Below are 20603 nucleotides of genomic sequence, written 5' to 3'. Positions count from 1 at the left end.
TGAGAGGTCAGGCTGCTATAGACTGCAGGCCGACAGTGTCTGAGTGTTTTCACTGACAGCCAAAAGGATACTTTACAAGTACAGTCTAACTTTCCCTCCACAGACTGGAGCCGCACAGTAACTGTGCTTATGATTTTATTGAAATCTATGCACAACAGCCATATACATCGACTTTGCTGGGAAGAATATGTTCTGGTGGCTATCAAGCATTTACATCCTCTTCAAACAGAATGACAGTTGTGTTTTCGAGCGATGGCAGTTACCAAAATACAGGATTTCATGCTACTTATTATTCTGTCTTCGGAGGTAAGAACAATTACTTTGTCTTAGATATGCGGCTTAGCATGGAGCATATGTTTTTGTGAACCTGGCCGAATGCACTTATTATTTAGGATTCTCATTCTTTCTGTTATATTATCCATTTTTATTTCTTCTTTGACAGTAGATAGTTTTAGCAATTTCAGCGGAAGGGGAGAGTTTTACAACAATGCATGTAAGTTTAAGAATGTAAACAGAGAAAGTTCCAACTGTAAAGAGAGTATGAAGTTTTCCAGAAAAATATGCATTCTCCACAAAAATGCCCCTCCTCCACAATCAAAGGGGGAGGAACTTGAGTGGCCACAGGGGAAGGACTCAGTGCCCACATGGCAGGCGGGAGTTGGCTGATATGAGAGAGCATGTGTGGCTGGGAAAGTGGGGGGCTATCCCTCATGGTCCACCACCTTCCCATTGGCTGTAGGGGAGGGAATGAGCTAGCCAGCTGGCTCTTGTGCTCCCCCCACCTAGCCTATTTAAGCTTATTCAGTCTTTTCAAAAAGTGTCTTGCTACAGCCAGTTACCGAGCCTTCTCTCTCCTTAGTATAGCATCTGTGCTGTGTTATTTATGATGCTGAGGTTCTGACTGATCATGTGGTATGGGGCCTCTGGAAAGAACGTTTCCTGTTGGACCAAATGGGCAAGAATTCTGGGGGGGAAGGAGGTCAGCTTCTTCTCAGGATCATGGAGGCACAGTTAGCTTATAGCATTAAGACATACGAAAGGTTAACGTTAGGAAAAGTTATACTGTTTTAGCACTGCAAATGGAGCTATGTTGATTTACAGTTGAGCATCTGGCCCAAGATGTATTAAGCAATACTTATCTGACAGGTTGGTCTTTATTAATCATGTATAATATTGTGGGTCTAAAAAGGACCAGACTGCCTTGTAAATGGTGTTTTTGTTAATTACTTGTTACCTTTTCTAGGTTAGTGAACTCACTTAGAGCCACATACAAGTCAACTATATTTAGAGTTGAGGAAACTCCAGGTGTCTAATATTGTCTTATAGCCAAATCCATGTCTTATGGGTGCAAAAAAAAAAAAAAAAAAGCCTAATTGCATTGGAACCACAGCACAAGTGAGCAGCCACAGAAAGGTCATGCAGGGAAACTCTAAGACCTCTAATTTCTGCACATCAGCACTGTGAAACTTTAAAGAGGCCTGGGGTTTGCTCACAACTATCTGACCTGATGTTCAATATGACCCATTCCTGTCTACACTGACTGCAGAGCTATGGCCAACATCATATTAGTTCACATGAGTCAAGGTTATTTCTAACTTGATGTAATGGTCGAACACTAGTCCCCATCTCCTCCGACTTAGCAAAGACAGCCGTAGAACCTGAGTTGCCAAAAGCTTTCAGTGCCACAATCTGCTAGACGAATTACGATACGTCAAAAAGATTACTCTTATCTTGGAGCTGCCTTAGTTTGAGTTGTGGCAAATGTTTACAATACGTCAACAGTTTGAGACACTGTTTGAGTTTTAAGCTGAAAATAGTTTGTATATTTTCAAGTTGAAAATCCAAGACATTTGTTCCAGGGAAGGAATGGTGCTAATGGGAGTCACGGGTGCACAGGAGGGTTTGGTGGCTGGGAAGCTGCCAAATAGGAAAAGGCTTGCCTATGCCACCCTGATATATTTTCTATGATATTTATCTTCCTTTTTTTCCCTTATCCTAGTGTTTACTTTCTCCTTTTTCTTTACAATCCCTTCTCCTCCCTGATTCTCATATTTGTCTTCCACACTTATTCATTCCCTCTCTCACATCTCCTCTGTCTATCCTTGTTCCCTTTTGTTCTGCCATCCTCTGACCCAATATCCTGCTACAATCCAGGGCTCACCTCATGGTTCGGGGAGGAGAGGAAGAGTGACAATATCAGCCAACTGTCAGCATGTGCTGGGATTATATTGCCAATTTATACTAATGCAGAGAGGGGTGTGAGCAGAGTACACAAGGGACTTTTTTTTTTTGAGGGATGGGAAAAGAGTTAGTGATTTAGGGGTACACAGACGGGGAGGAGATGAGGATGTTGGTGACAGAATATTTTATCAGCCTCGCAAAAATAAAAGCTGAGCTAAGCCCTGGTCAAGTCCTGTTCAGTGCGTACTGAAAATACAAATGTACTGGCTGTTCCTTTTCCATCCACCAACCCTCACCGACACATGTGAAGAGTGCAGCGGGAATAGCTTTGCTGGGGCTCTACAACCTACAGGGAAGATTCAGTTTCTCTCCGCAGAGAATTTGACGCTTAACAATTAATACCGATCTTAATTAATAATAAACCTCAAAATGTCATTGTTCTATTTCGCTTCTCTGGCAGACCGAGGTTCGCTTTCATAAGCCTGACTATGCAGTCTTCATTAGCTGGTAGGATGAAGGAAGATTAAAAAATCTTAGCCTTTTAGGAAATTGTCAAAAATGAGAAGACGCTCTTACCCTGATGTGTAGGAATCCCCAGGAAAAGTGGAAAAGAAAAAAACATTATTTATTATGAAGAGAATCTGCAAAATATAAAATTAACTCAAATGTATAATAATCATACTTTACATTTATATACAGAGGTTAATTTATGGATCTCAAAACAGCCTACCAAGAAGTAAAGGATCTTTATCCCCATTTTACAGATGGGGAAACTGAGACATAGAGTTTAAGTGACTTGTCAAGGGCCACACAACAAGACAGTTGAAAATGTGGGACTAGAAACCAGATTTCTTGACTCCCAACACCATGCTAGACCCACTCGTCCACAGTTCCTTCCTTGTGACATAACATTTTGCTATCTGTACATTATTTGCTCTTCTCTCAACAGGCTCTGGGGGTATAGAGTAGGGATTGCTGGAAAACAAGAAAATTCTAGTTTGGGGAATAATTCTGAGGGTTTAAAATTTGTTTTCATTCTGCATCAGAACAAAAACGAGACTGTTTGGGTTTTAATGAAGAAGCACAAGAGTTTTAGAGCAAGTCCTCCCCACAATAGCCAACAGCATGGTCGTTAAAGCATTCCCTATGATGCAGAAAACCCAAGTTCAATGCCTGTTCTATCTATTTGGGAGCAGACACTTAAACCTGGGTTTCTCACATCAGGTGAGTGCCCTCCCAAAAACCAATTTCCCTCCTGGACCTGAGACAACTTCCCAGTGAAAGGCGTGTTGAAACAGATATGTTTCCAAGAAAAGTTTTGATGAATCAGCATTTTCCAACGGACTTGGAAGTTGGGTCTCCACTATTTCAGGAATATTCCTGGGCCACCGAGCTATGGGGTGTCCTGATTCAGAATTTTCTCAGTCTCTCCTGTTCCAGCTCTTCTACTTTGAATAAATAATTAGTCATTGGAGTAGGGATGTTGAATTTGGGTCTACCGTACCCTAAGTCAGTGGTTCTAAACCAGGAGTAGAAGTACCCCTCGGGGTATGCAGAGGTCTTCCAGGGGGTACATCAACTCCTCTAGATATTCGCCTAGTGTTACAACAAGCAACATAAAAAGCACTAGCAAAGTTAGTGCAAACTAAACTTTTATATAGACAATGACTTGTTTATACTGCTTTATAGTACTATACCCTGAAATGTAAGTACAATATTTATATTCCAATTGATTTATTTTATAATTACATGAGAAAGTAAGCAATTTTTCAGTACTACCATTCTGTGACACTTTTCTGTTTTGATGTCTCATTATTTGTAGGAAAGTAGTTTTTAAGGGAGGTGTAACTTGGCGATGTGCAAGACAAATCAGACTCCAGAAAGGGCTACAGTCATCTGGAAAGGTTGAGAGCCACTGCCCTAAGTGAACGTCCTAACCGCCATCTTATAGAGTCATTCTTACACTTTGCCCCTCTCCCAATGAATTCATTGTCATTCATAGTGGCAATTCAAAGAGTCATTTATAATGATAATAATCTATTTGCCGAAAACCTTTTGGCCAGTTCTAATTATAAATATTCCTCTTCCTAATAAAATTCCTACGATGAATTTCTTTCCAGAGCCACATGACACAAGCAAGAAAATCAAACATTTTAGCAAATGTCTTCTCGTGATACTGAGAGATGGAATCTGGTCTATGACTGGGGCTTCTAGGTTCTACAGCAATACAAATAAGAACAATAATAATTAATCCACATGTATATTCATTTGAATAGTCATATTGATTTATATAGGACTAGTTAGTAGAGGAGAATTATTCTTGGAAATGTAGGGCGGCTGGAAGGGACCTTGAGAAGCCATCTAGTTTTTTCCTTCTGTGCTAAGACCAGGATTAAGTATACCAAGAACATCCTTTCTTCAAAACCTCGAGTGGTGGGGATTCACATGCATGCATGTTTACAGGATTGGATCCCAAAGGGTTAACATTGATATTTCTTAACTCTGTTTTCTCCTTTCTCTTCTTTTAAGTAAGTGTCTTCATTACAGTAATCAGAGGAAATACAGACAGCTAGCTTTTTATCAGCTTTGTGAATTATACAATTGGCTAGAAATATAGTTATGTGTTATTTGCAAGATGGGTGCCTGCTTTGTATTCTCTAGTGTCATGATTTGCCAACCAGCCATCTCTCTCCATCCACCTACTTACCCCATTCTAATTTTCATCCTTTGTCTCTCTCTCTCCCCCGCCCCTTCTCCTCCTTTCAGTTATGCTGTTAATTTGGTTATGATTTTATTGGCGTTATCTTGAATTTGGCACATTACTCTAAAAGTCTCTCTCTCACTATTAAAAGATGTGGCCAATTTATATGTTGTTCTCCTTTTGTATTAATAGATACTACTCCTCCTCCAACATGGCTGCCTTCAACAGGTAATTCATAATTCTTTTACTTCTTTATTTGTATGTTGTAGTCTTCTCAATTATCTCATTATAAAACACAAATAATTCCCATATAAATCACACCAGATTCCTTGGATAGGAAAATAAGTTCGGCACAGTGATAAGCCTCTGTATGCTTTGCAGGCTGTCTTCAGGCTGACGGCCATACATTTTTTTGAATATCAACGTTTTCTTTTTTTTGGCAGCTAGCACTTCTAAATAGGGATACAGTAGTACTACAATACTTTTTGTAGGTATTTATACTTTAAAGCACTTGGGCCCCAATCCTGCAAACACATATGTATGTGCTTAACTTGGCTGACGTGACTAATCCCAATGGCCTCAATGAAACTATTCCTGTCATCAGAATTAAGCATGTGTGTATGTTTGCAGAAACGGGGCTCTACAGCCTGGTGGTACTGGAGTACATTTGATATGGGAATTGATGAGACAATAAACACAGAACAGGGTGGAATCACTTTTCAGAGCGGAGCTGTACCAGAAAAAAAATAAGCTGTGAGGCCAGTGAGCTTACTAACTGAACTCCATCCAGCCTTTTCTCTTGCTCACCAATTTTTTTTTAAAAAAATTACTACTTTCCCTCTCTGTCTCTCATTTTCCCCATCTATACACTGAGGATAATACTACTTACCTTTTAGGTAACTTGCTTTGAGCACTATTGATGAAAAAGGCTATAGAAGAGCTTGGTGGTGTTATTATTATAATTTTCATGACAGAAGTAACTTGATCTGCACCTTCAAATGCTTGTGATCAAAAGATGCATCAATTGCAATGAAAACTTTCTATGAATCATATTGGTCAAAATGTGCATGGATAGGAGTGAGGTCAAAGGTTCCACCCCTCTCCTTCACCCAGATGTTAGTGATTTAAGTGTGCTATACTGCTTTCAGGAACCCATTGTGTCTTTGCTACCCTACTCGTTGCTCTTTGGCACCAAGTTAATTACAATTACACTGTTTTCTATATATTTTTGGTAAAATATTATGATGCCAAAAACAAAAAAATCACTAGTCCCGTCCTTCTCTTTCTCTTTTCCAATGTTTGCCAATCGAATATATAACAGTATTACTACTCCTGGGGTACCAGGTTCAGGAGTCACTGCACAACTAAGTTGCACCACACAGTTGGTGTAAAGAGAGATGATAAAGCCTCCTGCACAATGCATTCTACCCCACTGGTCAGAGGGGAGTGGCTGTGAGAGATACCAGCAAAAGGGTCAGGGACAAGTGAAAGGAAAAAATGACTGAACTGATGGGTTGGTGATGTATGTTGGGGAGTTTTAGGAGTTGCCCCCTACTGATTAAAAAATAGATTACAAGCTTCTAAAGTACAGTTTCTACAAAGCTGCACTACTCTTGGATCAGATTTTTGAAGGCTGATCTTTATTCTTGCAAAATAAGTAAATTGACAAACTATTTTCCAGAAATCTTTTGCCCATCTCTAATTAGAAATAGGCCTCTTCTTAACAAAAGAAATATATTCCTGGGATGAATTTCTTGCAGCAGCCAACTGACACACGAAAGAAAAGGAGACATTTTAGCCAACATCGTCTCATGGTACTGAGAGATGTCATTTAAAATGTTAAACATCCCCTAGCACAAAGGAGTCCTGGTCTATGAATGGGGGTCCTAGGTGCAAGAGCAATAAAAAAAAACTCCCAATAATAATTAATCCACATGAATACTCGTTTGAAATAGCCATATTTAAATGGAACTATTCAGGAGAGGAGAGTTATTCTTGGAAGTGTAGGGCTGGAGGGGACCTTGAGAGTCCCTCTAGTCTATTCCCTCTGTGCTAAGGCAAGATTAAGTATACCTAGACCATCCCTGAGACATGTTCATCTAATCTGTTCTTCAAAGCCTCCGTGCATGTTTACAGGATTGGGTACTAAAGGAGTAACCATAATATTTCTTAACACTGTTTTCTCCTTCCTCTTCTTTTAAATAAGTATATAATTCTTTGTATCTCTACATAAAGCACTCCGATATTTAAAAATGAAAAGCATGGTGCAAGTGTGAAGTATAGTTACTAACACATATTAAATTTGCTTCCTGTTCACAAAATGAAAATTTCTTCAGACATATTTGTTAGTAAGGTTTTAATTAGAGCTAACGCAAATATTGAAGGGGAAATTGATTTTTCTCTCCCATTCCTCTCCCTTGTTTTCCAGTTGCTCATAATTTTCTCAAACAAATTCTTTTTTCAGCTGAAATAACCCGTGCTTGGTCTGAAGCCTCAAAGTGATTGTGTTGTGTGGAAAGTTTTGAGTAAAACATGTGCAGCCATTTTTGAGTTATCTGAGGAAGGGAGGTTAAAAATTCTCTGTGTTCCTATTGACATCTTGCTGGGGGTGGAAATTTCAGTCATGGTTTGGTTTGCAGGTCTTATTTCTTGTGTCTTCACACCTTTTTTCTAGTGTTCTTAACCTGTGTTAGCCAACCCAAGGTAAAATCCTAGTTTGATGTTTGGAAACAAGTGAGCAGGTTGAGTTAAATCGTAGGCTGCCCCATGGTCTATAACTTGACCTGCTAACTCATGTGAAAACTTCCAACTGCCTTGTCTTCATTTGAATTTCATCTCAAATGAACTCAAATTAAGAACACACCTATTTTCCTAGTCAAGACCAGTTCTGCTACCCTTACTCACATGGAGAAGAACCTTACTGCCATACTCTGAAAAAAAAGAGCCAATGATTTTAGAGGACCTTCTTAGGAGGTAAGTTCCTACACAACATGAGTAAGAGTTTAAAAATTGGGCCCAGAAGAAGGAAAAATAATCCTACAAATGCTTCTGCACATAAATAATTTGAATCATGCAAGTAGATCCCATTGACTTCAATGGAACTAGTGGTGTGAATAAAGTTACTCGTACATGTAGGTTTTTTGTATTTTGTGTTTTCCCATAACTCTGGCTCTCTGAAGAAAATCTGTCCAGAATTTTAAAAATGTATTAAAATTAGAACTGGAACAGAACCAAAACCATGTATCCAAATATATTTGGCCTCTGGGATCATTTGGATCCCAGTTGAAACTGTGATTTAGGCCCATCTCTAATTTAAAACTGAAATGTTCTTGCATGCATGTTAGAGCCTTTCCTATTCAACCTTTCATTGTGTTGATAAATGAAGAAGGTCATAATGTTTGGTATGATCTGTTAAAGCTGCCTGAGCAAAGGCCTGCTAAATTAAGGGTTCCTCAACCGATACACCACAATCAAGGCTGTTTCAGTTTTGGACATTTCTACCCAAAACACATTGCTGAAGATATTAAGCATGCATAGATGCAATTCAAGAGACTTCCTTGTTTTCTTTCTTTCTTTCTTTCTTTCTTTCTTTCTTTCTTTCTTTCTTTCTTTCTTTCTTTCTTTCTTTCTTTCTTTCTTTCTTTCTTTCTCCTTTTTTGGTTTTGAGTTTACTTTTCTTCCTTTTACATTTTTAAATATTCAGGGAAATGGGTATTTTATAAGATGAAACATGGGAATTATTAATAAATGCATAAAAGATGAAGATGAAAATGGCCAATTTAAGGTAATTTATATTTGTGAAAACAAATCTCAGTACCATTGGAATGTTCTAATTGTTGTTTGAGAGACATAGAATGGAGAGTTAATTTCTCCAAGACATTACTTTGTCAGTGATAAAGTTTGTGATAGAGAGATATAATCTGTCATATTTTCTCAATTATCAGGAGAGAAGGAGCCCAGTTCTTCCTCTGCAGAACACAAGTATATTTCATTAACTGCAATGGGAATTAAGGGTATCCCCTGTGGTAGGAAAATCAGATTCCAGTAACATGTATGAAAGCTTGCCAACGTGAGAAACTTTGTGAATGCTCATTGAGTTGTTTTTCTGTCTTTCAAAGGTGTTTTTGATCTCAGACTGGTGAATGGCCAGAACAGATGTGAGGGCCGTGTTGAAATTTATGCCAATGGAACTTGGGGGACAGTCTGTGATGATTTATGGGACATAAATGATGCTGAAGTTGTATGCAGGCAGCTTGGATGTGGATCGGCCATTTCTGCACCAGGAAGTGCCCGATTTGGTCAAGGCCGAGGAAATATTTTCCTGGATGATGTGCAGTGCAGTGGAAATGAATACTTTGTCTGGCAATGTCAACACAGAGGGTGGGGCATACATAACTGTGGCCACAGTGAAGATGCCAGTGTCATTTGTTCAGGTACTGTCTTTTCTCTTATAACTATTTTAGTTAAGAATCAGAGAGCAGGATCTTTTATAAATGTGGAATTCTTGCCATCGGCAATTTCTTCATTTTCTACAAACAGCTTATGACAAAAATTATGTGAAGATACTATCACGCTCTGAGGTGCAATCCAGACCAGGGAGGGGTTGTGTCAGTACCTGGAGTGCCGCACAATGCCTTGCTGATGTAGCTCCCAACCTGACCTACGTCAGCCAGACAGTATGCAGGTCACACCCTGAGTGTTTGTGTATAGCCACAGCCCTGGTCCAGCTGCTCTGACCCCAGTAGCCTGTCAGCGACAATGCAGTCACACTCTGGCTTCCAGCAGCCTTGATAACTACTTCCAGGGTGACTCCAGTGCACTCCCAGTCCCAGATTTCCCCCAGAAACATGTTTTCTGCATTGTCCAGTCAGAGGTGAAAGTAAGCCGGTACAGTGTACTGGTAAGAAAGTGGCTGAAGCATTCAGTACAACTGGGTAATATAGGCTAGGTTTAACTGTAGTAATAACAAAAAAATCAGATTTATCACTTGGATTAAATATATTTTACATTCTCTAGAAACAAAATGCTCCCCTTCAGTTTTCAGTTGTAACTTCTTGTCACTGGGAAGATGTTCACGTGATTCCAAACGTTAGCTTTTGAGTGCCATCAGGGTAACTGCTTGCTTCTTATTGGTCAAGTCTCTCGTGTCAGGCGTGCAATTTACAGTAGAAACTAAGTGAAAAAAAATGCTGTCTAAGGAGATGCACGTTCAACAGACCCGAAAGGGTATGTTTAAACGTAAAAGTGAGGAAATGGGGGATTGTCGGTCAGAAAGAACAGCAACAAATGAAGAAGCTGAAAGTCTTCCACAAAAGCGTATGTCTACCCAGCCGGCAGCGCTTTAACGTGGCTGTGTAGTCGCGACACCAGTGCTAGGAGAGAGCTCTCCCAGCATGTAATAAAACCACCTCCGCGAGGGGAATAGTTCTCAGCACTGTAATAAAACCACCTCCACGAGGGGAATAGCTCCCAGCACTGTAATAAAACCACCTCCGCGAGGGGAATAGCTCCCAGCATGTAATAAAACCACCTCCGCGAGGGGAATAGCTCCCAGCATGTAATAAAACCACCTCCGTGAGGGGAATAGCTCCCAGCAGGGTAATAAAACCACCTCCGCGAGGGGAATAGCTCCCAGCACGGTAATAAAACCACCTCCGCGAGGGGAATAGCTCCCAGCACGGTAATAAAACCACCTCCGCGAGGGGAATAGCTCCCAGCAGTGTAATAAAACCACCTCCGCGAGGGGAATAGCTCCCAGCACGGTAATAAAACCACCTCCGCGAGGGGAATAGCTCCCAGCACGGTAATAAAACCACCTCCCGAGGGGAATAGCTCCCAGCAGGGTAATAAAACCACCTCCACGAGGGGAATAGCTCCCAGCACGGTAATAAAACCACCTCCGCGAGGGGAATAGCTCCCAGCACTGTAATAAAACCACCTCCGCGAGGGGAATAGCTCCCAGCACGGTAATAAAACCACCTCCGCGAGGGGAATAGCTCCCAGCACGGTAATAAAACCACCTCCGCGAGGGGAATAGCTCCCAGCACAGTAATAAAACCACCTCCGCGAGGGGAATAGCTCCCAGCACAGTAATAAAACCACCTCCGCGAGGGGAATAGCTCCCAGCACGGTAATAAAACCACCTCCGCGAGGGGAATAGTTCTCAGCACTGTAATAAAACCACCTCCGCGAGGGGAATAGTTCTCAGCACTGTAATAAAACCACCTCCACGAGGGGAATAGCTCCCAGCACTGTAATAAAACCACCTCCGCGAGGGGAATAGCTCCCAGCACTGTAATAAAACCACCTCCGCGAGGGGAATAGCTCCCAGCACTGTAACACTGTCTACACTGGCACTTTACAGTGCTGAAACTTGCGTCACTCGGGGGTGGGAGGATGTTTTTTCACACCAGTACTCTAGAATAAAACAAGTATACAGCGACTGTATCCAAGCCATGAAAAGGGATCCATGAAGTTAAGTGTGTAGGAGTGGAGGTGGGAAGGGGGGTGGGGTTGCGATACGACCATACCGGTAAGAAATTTAAGTTACATTCACCCCTGTGCCCAGTCCTCTCCTGGACAGTTCAGATATTAGAGGTCCGTTGCCCCAGAAAGGAGTCAATGTACAAGAGTTTGCTACCTTAATTGGAGTTGTCAAACAATTCAGTTTAAATACGTCACTGGATTAGTTTTGATTAAAGAATAAAACAAGTTCATTTAACTACAAAGAGAAAGGCTTTAAGTGAGTACAAGTATAAAGCTTTAAAGACAGAAATGGCTATAAGAGAAATAAAGATAAAACGCTTTCTTGTAACTAAAACTTAACAAACTAGATTTGGTTCAAGGTAAAATTCTTACCACTTGTTCTCAGCAAAATAGCTGACCAATTTCTCAAGTCAGGATCTGCCCTCAAAGTCCAAAGGGATGGTTCCTTTGTCCTTTTAGGTGAAAGAGCAAGTGAGAGAGATAGAGATGTTGTTTTTGCCCCTCACTTTTCTAATCCAGTCACCCTGGGAATGCATTTTCCTGAGGGTTCAACTTACATAAAGTTCCTTCTGGCTGTGAGGATGGAGGCATGGAGTCTCATGGAGAAAGTGGTTCCATGTTGTTGTTTGTTAAAATCCAAATCCATCAGTTCCTGCCCACCTTAGCTGCTGCAGAATGGTCACTTGACAGGTGATTTCCAGTTAACTTTGATGACACATAACTAGGGGCATCAGCTTGGCCTTTGTCTTAGGGGAACTAGTTTACCCCCTTCCCAGACTTATCTGGTCAACACATTTCAGATAACTTTACATATAATTTGGTACACACATTTCACCATGATATTATTGATCAGGAAGTTATTCGTTTTCAAATGATATCTCACAAGGCATATATTGTACAAAGATTATTACAGTGGTGTGTAGGGTGTGAATACCGGGGTGTATTTGGTCACAAATACATTAATATAATACTGTATTCTTTGCAGTAGAGACTTCTGCTGGAGCTGATTTAAGATTTTCATTTTTCTGCAAAGGTTAAATAGTATAAGGAAATCACCTTCATGTTTAACGTGTAGTTGTGTTTTGAAAAATGACTGTGTAACGGTACTCCTAACTCAAACCATCTATTGCCTGTTTGTTCAGTCAGATATGCTGATGTTAGTGACAAAAATAAATATTTACTGCATTTTAGTCCTGTTGACCCTTCATCATCAAGAGGTTTGTTTACTAAATTCCTTACAGGTATATTTGTGCAAAACCAGTGAAGCCAATGAGATTGCACAGCTGGTACGGAGGGTGTAATTTGCTCTGCAGAATCTTTATTACTGATAGTGATAAAACTGGGGAGAGAGAGAAAGAAAAGGGTTTAGAACTCAGAACCCAGGATGGACATGCATGACTGGCAATCAGGAAAAAAATAAAAACCAGCACTGGTTTACTTCTGCTTTTCAGAGCAGAGCTGTACTACAAGAGAAATAAGCTGGGGCCAGTGTGCTTACTAATTAAACTGCATCCAACTTTTTCTCTTGCTCACCAAAAATTTTAAAAAATTACTACTTTCCCTCTCTGTCCCACATTTGCCCCATCCTTACAATGGGCATAATAATACTTATCTTTTTTGTAATGTGCTTTTGAGATCTATTTATTAAAAGTGCTACAGAAGAGCTAGGTGGTGTTATTATCATTATTATAATTTTCATGACCGCATTAACTTGACCTGTACCTTCAAATGCCTGCTATGAGAAGGTACTTCTATTGCAATGAAATCTTTCTATGAATCACTTATTGGTTAAAATTACTACCTTATTTATGTGAATTTGATCTTAGCGGCTTGTCCTTAACTCATTAGAATATAGCATCAGTTGCAAGTCAAAATGTGCTTGGTGGTGTCAACATCATTAAAGAACTGTGCAATTTTCTTTACCGGTACTCTTAGTTCAACAGAATTCAGGACTGGGATAGCTGCAGTGTAGGGGAATAATCACAGTGCCTGCTCACACTAAACTTTGCTCTGAATCTGAATAAATCCGCATGTATTTTTTTTGTTTGTATCTTCTTTAAAAATGCTCAGCACTACTTAATATTTGAGAATAACCTGAGTATTATTCAGATTCCCTGACGTGAAATTCATGGAAGTTATTGAACTGATAGTTAATATCCTTAGACATTTCTGAATATTAAGGATCTCTCATGAGATGAACCATTCCATAGGCACCAAGGCAGTCAAGCACCTAAGCACGTGTTTAACTTTAATCACATTTAATCCATTGGTTTCAAGTCAATGGAATTGTTTCCTAGCTTGCGTTTACACGTATGTGTTGAAAGGATTGAGGCCTAAGACTGCATTCCTCCCTCTCAAATACCTAGATTTTAGTTTTCAGAGTAGCAGCCGTGTTAGTCTGTATTCGCAAAAAGAAAAGGAGGACTTGTGGCACCTTAGAGACGAACCAATTTATTGGAGCGTGATGAACAGCTTTCAGGGACCCCTGTGTCTTTGCTGCCCAATTTGCTGCTCTTTGGCACTAAGTTAATTACAGTTACAACGTTTTCTATTTATTTTTGGTAAAACATTGCCATGCCAACAAAACAAAACAAAAATCCAAATCACTAACCTCTGTCCTTCTCTTTTATCTTTCAGACTTGACGACACCTGGTAATTATCACTTTTTAACATTTTTGTTTCACTTTATTTCTCTTTCCCAATGCGCCCCAATCCAATAAACAACAGCATTACTGCTCCCAAACAGGGATACCAGATGCAGGAGTTATTGGCAGATATAAGCTGGTGCAAAGAGAAGGCAGAGCCTGTTGCGCTCTACATTCTCCCTGAGGGCCACAGGAGAGTGGCTCTCATAGATATCAGCAAAAGAGCCATGGACAATAGTAAGAAAGAAATGACTGAATCGATGGGCATTATCTATGCTGAAGAGTTCGAGGGCCCCCAATGGTTAAAAATAGATTACAAAATTTTGAACTACACTGATAATTTCTGCAAACCTGCACTAGTTGTGGTTCAGGTTTCTGAAGGGTGACTGTTACTTTAGCAAAGTAAAATGGCACAGAAAGCTCCATAAGAAACATATGAGACTACTCTGTTCTTGCAGCTGTAAGCATCTCCGATCCTTCAGACTGTAGGGTGAAATGATTGTGATTGTTTATATTACTGCAGCGCTCAGAGCCCTGGGCCTCACTGTGCTGAGTACTTTAAACACACAGACAAAGAAGCATTTTACCCCTGGAAAACATTTTCCTTGGTGTAGGTTTTTGACTATTATAAATAGAGCTCAGCCCAAGTTCAATTTCCCTTCTGCCTGATATGGAAAAGGGATTTGAACCTGAGTCTTCCATGTTTCAGGAGCATGCCCGGGCCACCGAGCTACAGGATGCCCTGATACAGAGTTTTCTCAATCTCTCCTGTTCCAGCTCTTCTACTTTGTATAAATAATTAAATAGTCATTGGAACAGGGACTTTGAATTTGGGTCGCCAGTGCCCGTAGTGAATGTCTGAAACTCCAGCCTATAGAGTCATTCTTACACTTTGCCCCGCTCCCAGTGACTATTCATTGTCATTCATAGTGGCAATTCAGAGTGTCATTCATAAGGATAATAATCTATTTGCCGAAAATCTTTTGCCCAGCTCTAATTATAAATATCCCTCTTCCTAACAAAAAAAAAAAAACATTCCTAGGATGAATTTCTTTCAGGAGCCACATGACACATGAATGAAAATAAAACATGTAAGTAAATGTCTTCTCATGATACTGAGAGATGCCATTGAAAATGTAAAACAGCCCCTAGCACAAAGGAGTCTGGTCTATAACTGGGGCTCCTAGGTGCTACAGCAATACAAATAAGAACAATAATAATTAATCCACATGAATATTCATTTGAATAGTGATATTGACTTTTATAGGACTAGCTCGCAGAGGAGAATTATTCTTGGAAATGTAGAGCTGAAAGGAACCTCGAGATTCCATCTCATTTTTCACCTCAATGCTATGGCCAGAATTATATCAAGAACATCCCTGATAGATGTTTGTGTAATTTGTTCATAAAAACTTCCAGTGGTGGGGATTCATATGCATGCATGTTTACAGGACTGGATCCCAAAGGGTTAACATTGATATTTCTTAACTCTGTTTTCGCCTTCCTCTTCATTTAAGTAAGTGTCTTCATTACAGTAAAGTAATCAGAGGAAATGCAGACAGCTAACTTTTTATCAGCTTTGTGAATTATACAATTGGCGAGAAATATAGTTGTGTTTTTTGCAAGATGGGTGCCTGCTTTTGTATTCTCTAGTGTCATGATTATCCAGCCAGCCATCTCTTTCCATACACCCATCTACCTACCACATTCTAATTTTCATCCTTTCTCTCTCTCTCTCCATCTATCTTCCCCCCCACCCCATTCAGTTATGCTGTTAATTTGGTTATGATTTTCTTGGCGTTATCTAGAATTTGGCACATTACTCTAAAAGTCTCTCTCTCACTATTAAAGATGTTGCCGATTTATGTATTGTTCTCCTTTTGTATTAATAGCTCCTTCTACTACTCCAACATGGCTGCCTTCAGGTAATTCATAATTATTTTACTTCTTTATTTTATGTTGTAGTCTTCTCAATTATCTCATTATAATACACAAATAATTCCCATATAAATGGCGCCAAATTCCTTGGATAGGAAAATAAGTACGGCACGGTGATAAGCCTCTGTATGTTTTGCAGGCTGTCTTCAGGCTAGCGGCTATACATTTTTTGAATATCAACTTTTTCTTTCTTTTGGCAGCTAGCACTTCTAAATAGGGATACAGTAGTACTGCAATACTGCTGTACTATAAGAGAAATAAGCTGGGTCCAGTGAGCTTACTAACTGAACTCCATCCAGCCTTTTCTCTTGCTCACTAATTTTTTTTTTTTTAGATTACTACATTCCCTCTCTGTTTCTCATTTTCCTGATCTATACACTGAGGACAGTAATACTTACCTTTTTGGTACCTTGCTTTGAGATCTATTGATGAAAAAGGCTATTTAACAGCTTGGCAGTGTTATCATTATTATAATTTTCATGACAGAAGTAACTTGATCTGCATCTTCAAATGCTTGTGATTAAAAGATGCATCAATTGCAGTGAAAACTTTCTATGAATCATATTGGCCAAAATGTGCATGGTTAGGAGTGAGGTCAAAGGTTCCACCCCTCTCCTGCACCCAGAAGCTAGTGATTTGAGGGGGCTGTGCTGCTTTCAGGAACCCACTGTTTCTGTGCTACCCTACTCGTTCGTTACTCTTTGGCACCAAGTTAACTACAATTACACTGGTTTCCATGTATTTTTGGTAAAATGTTACAATGCCAAAAACAAAACAAAAAAATCACTAACCCTGTCCTTCTCTGTTATCTTTCAGGCTCGATGATGCCTAGTAATTGTCTCTTTTTAGCATTTTTTGTTTAGATTTCTTTTTTTCCCAATGTTTGCCAATCCAATAAACAGCCTATAGTGCCCAGTTCCAGCACCTATAGCACCGGGTTCAGGAGTCACTGGCAAAAACTCAGTTTTACTGCACAGTTGGTGTAAAGAGAAATGGTGGAGCCTATTGCACTATACATTCTACCCTGCTGGCCAGAGGGGAGTGGCTGTGAGAGATACCAGCAAATAGAACTGACTAATGTGCTAATAATAATTTCATTGAATCTGTTTTAGGGTTGGCATTGAGACTGGTGAATTCATCTAGCAGATGTGAAGGTCGTGTTGAAATTTATTACCAAGGATCATGGGGAACAGTCTGTGATGATTTCTGGGATCTCAGTGATGCAGATGTTGTGTGCAGGCAGCTTGGATGTGGACATGGTGTTGCAGCAAAGACAAGTGCCTTTTATGGTCAAGGCTCAGGAAATATTGTCCTGGATAACGTGGGTTGCAGAGGATGGGAATACCGTCTATGGGACTGTCCTCATTCAGGATTGCTGTCTCACAACTGTGGTCATCATGAAGATGCCGGTGTCATCTGTTCAGGTAAATACCAAGAGTTTACAGGTGTCTTACAGGGAAATAACTGGCACAGAACATGCTTTTGACCATGTCTAAGATGTTTGTGAGTGTCACATTGCAGAGGTTTCAAAATATGAAACACAGTTTTTGGAACTGGATCCAATACTAAAAGGGCCACTTTCCTACTTCCTTAAACATTAGTTCCATGCTTCAGCCAGCCAGTTAGTTCCCTGGTGAATGCGATTGTGATAGCATAGAATAAAGAGATTTAAAAACATGAAACAAACAAACAAAAAACAAAAACAAAATCAAACAAATGAAAGATGGTCAAACAGTTAAATTATCTCTCTGAAGTTCCAAAGGGCACTTGCTATCTTCACGGGTTAATTTTCAGTTTTGTTAGCTTCACTTCCTTTGAGTGTAGAATTGTTCCGTTGGGATAGGGCATGGAAATGGGGGGTAGGAGATGTAGAGTTTATTCCTGATTCTTCCATACCACTTAGCTTTTCAATGCCTCAGTCATCTAACAAGTAAAGTAGGGATAATGAGACTTAACTTCATGAAGCACTTAGAGACCCAGAGATGAAAAGACGTATTTAAGTTTAAGTACTAATCTTTTTGTCATTATGAAAGGTAAATTCATTTGGAATTTCTTCATTGACATCAGTGAGGGTCAAGCACATTTTACTATATTTTATGAGGACCCTTAAGATTTTACAAACATGGTGTTTTCAAAGTTTTGCTCTGCTTGTTTTGAAACATAACATCTTCCAGGAAAGTCATGCAGCTTCTGATGTCATTTGCACTTGAAATTTTACAAGTACATCCAGGCAAATGACAGATATTTTGATTCATTAGCAATTTCAGAAAGTTGGGAAAAAATCATGTAGGGTCAGACCAAAAGCCAAAATATTTGAAACTTTCAATGAGCCCCAAAGTGGCATGGCACAGGGAGTTAAAATATCTGATTTTTGTTTGCAGCTTTTTGACTTTCTTGCTGTCCCAAGTCACACTACGCCTTGGTTTCCCCATCTGTAAAAATGAGCATAAAGATACTTTCCTTTGATGTAAACTAGTTTGAGATCCATACATGAACAGTACTATATAAAAGGAAAGTATTATTGTTATAAATCTGAGTTAATTTTATATTTTGCAGATTCACTGAATAAAAATATTATTTTTATTTTCCATTCCTCCTTGGGGATTCTTATACCTCAGGGTCCGAGCTCCTTTCCATTTTTGCCAGTTTCCTAAAATTCCAATTTTTTAAAAATTTTCTATCATCCTGCCAGCTAATGAAGACTGCACAGTTAGGCTCATGAAAGCGAACCTCAATCTGACAGAAATATCCTTGAAGAGTCGTGTGAAGTAATATGAAGTTGACCACAGCTTTGCAGTCAGTGTGATCAGTAGGGTTGTCATCTTTCTAATCACACAAAATTGAACACCCTTGATCTGCCCCCTGTCCCACCCCTTCCATGAGGCTCCGCACCTTCTCAGAGGCCCCGCCCTGGCTCACTCCATCCCCCCTCCCTCCATTGCTTGCTCTATCCCACCCTCACTCGCTCATTTTCACCGGGCTGGAGCAGAGGGTTGGGGTGTGGGAAGGGGTGAGGGCTCTGGCTGGGGTTGCAGGCTCTGGGATGGAGCCAGAAATGAGGGGTTCAGGGTGTGGGAGGGGGCTCTGGGCTGGGGGGTTGTGCTGAGAGATTCAGAATGTGGGAGACGGTTGGGGTGCAGGGGGTGAGGGCTCTGGCTGGGGGTGCAGGCTCTGGGGTGGGGCCGGGGATGAGGGGTTTGGGTGCAAAAGGGGGCTCCAGGCTGGGGGGTATGGCTGAGGGGTTTGGAGTGTGTGAGGGGGCTCCTGGCTGACCCGGGGGTTGGTGTGTGGGAGGGAGTACAGGCTCTGGGCTGGGATTGTGGGCTCTGGGGTGGGGCCAGAAATGAGGGATTCAGGGTGTGGAAGGGGACTTGGGGCTGGCACAGGGGGTTGGGGTGCAGGGGGGTGAGGGCTCCCACTGGTGGTGCAGACTCTGGGGTGGGGCTGGGGGTGAGGGGTTTGGAGTGTACAGAGGGGGTCCAGGCTGGGGTAGGGGGTTGGGGCATGGGAGTGGGTTTGGGGTAGCACTTACCTCAGGCAGCTCCTGAGAAGCAGTCGGCATGTTCCTACAGTTCCTAGGCATAGGGAAGGCCACAGGGGTTCTGCATGCTGCCACCCCCTGCAGCTGCTGCCCCCACAGCTCCCATTGGCCACGTTCCCGGCCAATGGGAGCTGCAGAACCAGCACTTGGGGTAGAGGCAGCACACGGAGCCCCATGGTTTCCCCTATGCCTAGGAGCTGGACGGACATGCTGGCCACTTCTCAGGAGCCTCAAGGAGCTGGGTAGGGAGCCTGCCAGCCCACTCCAACCAGACTTTTATTGAGCCGCCAGGGTCCTTTTTGACTGGGTGTTCTGGTGGAAAACCGGACGCCTGGCAACCCACTGATCAGGAAAGGGTCATGTTGAACATCAGGTCAGCTCATTGTGAGCAAGGGATATGCTTAGGCCTCTGCACCCTTCCACAGCATTGCTCTGTAGAAAGGAGAGATCTTAGAGTTCCCCTGCATGGTCTTTCTGTGGTATCTCACTTGTGCTGTGGTTCCACTGCACTTAGGGCTTTTTGCATACACGAGTCATGGATTTGATATGAGACAATATTAGACACATGAAGTTTCCTCATCCCTAAACGTAGTTGCCTTGAACGTGGTTCTAAGTGAGTTCAATAACTTAGAAAAGGTAACAACTAATTAACAAAAGCAATATTTAACAGGCAGTCTAGTCCTTTTTAGATGCCCCATTTCATACATGTTTAACAAATAAAGATCTGTCAGGTAAGAATTACTTAACACATCATAGACCTGATGCTCTGTGCTAAATCAGCATAGTTCTGCTGATACATAAAACAATATTGCTTTTCCTACTAGTAAGCATTTTTAAGTCTTAACGCAATAAGGTGACTGTGCCTCCATGATGCTGCAAGGGAGGCAAAAAAATCCCGCTGGACCTTTTGCCAGATTGGTCCAACAAACAAAAATTCTTTCCTGATCCCATAATGGGTGATCAATCAGACCCACAGCATCATAAATAACACAACATATACTAAGGGGAGGCTAGGCTGGAGCAAGAGGCTTTTGGAAAAGACTGAGTAAGTTTAATAGGTAATGGGGGGGAGGGAACATGAGAGCCAACCAGCTAGCCCGTTCCCTCACCT

At 41.0% G+C, this 20603-nt stretch overlaps 1 protein-coding gene across 1 annotated transcript in view; it reads left to right on the top strand.

Annotated features, from left to right (window-relative positions):
• LOC140915208 (scavenger receptor cysteine-rich domain-containing protein DMBT1-like) overlaps positions 1–20603 on the top strand; it is a 193417-nt gene that overhangs the window by 110643 nt on the left and 62171 nt on the right. Inside the window, 4 exon segments of the mRNA XM_078853931.1 lie at positions 104–306; positions 9001–9315; positions 13004–13018; positions 17064–17398. Coding sequence (XP_078710057.1) covers positions 104–306; positions 9001–9315; positions 13004–13018; positions 17064–17398 — 868 coding nt within the window.

This window comes from Lepidochelys kempii, chromosome 7, assembly GCF_965140285.1.
Source record: "Lepidochelys kempii isolate rLepKem1 chromosome 7, rLepKem1.hap1, whole genome shotgun sequence".
Taxonomy (NCBI): domain Eukaryota; kingdom Metazoa; phylum Chordata; order Testudines; family Cheloniidae; genus Lepidochelys; species Lepidochelys kempii.
This window is presented reverse-complemented; position numbering and strand designations above follow the sequence as displayed.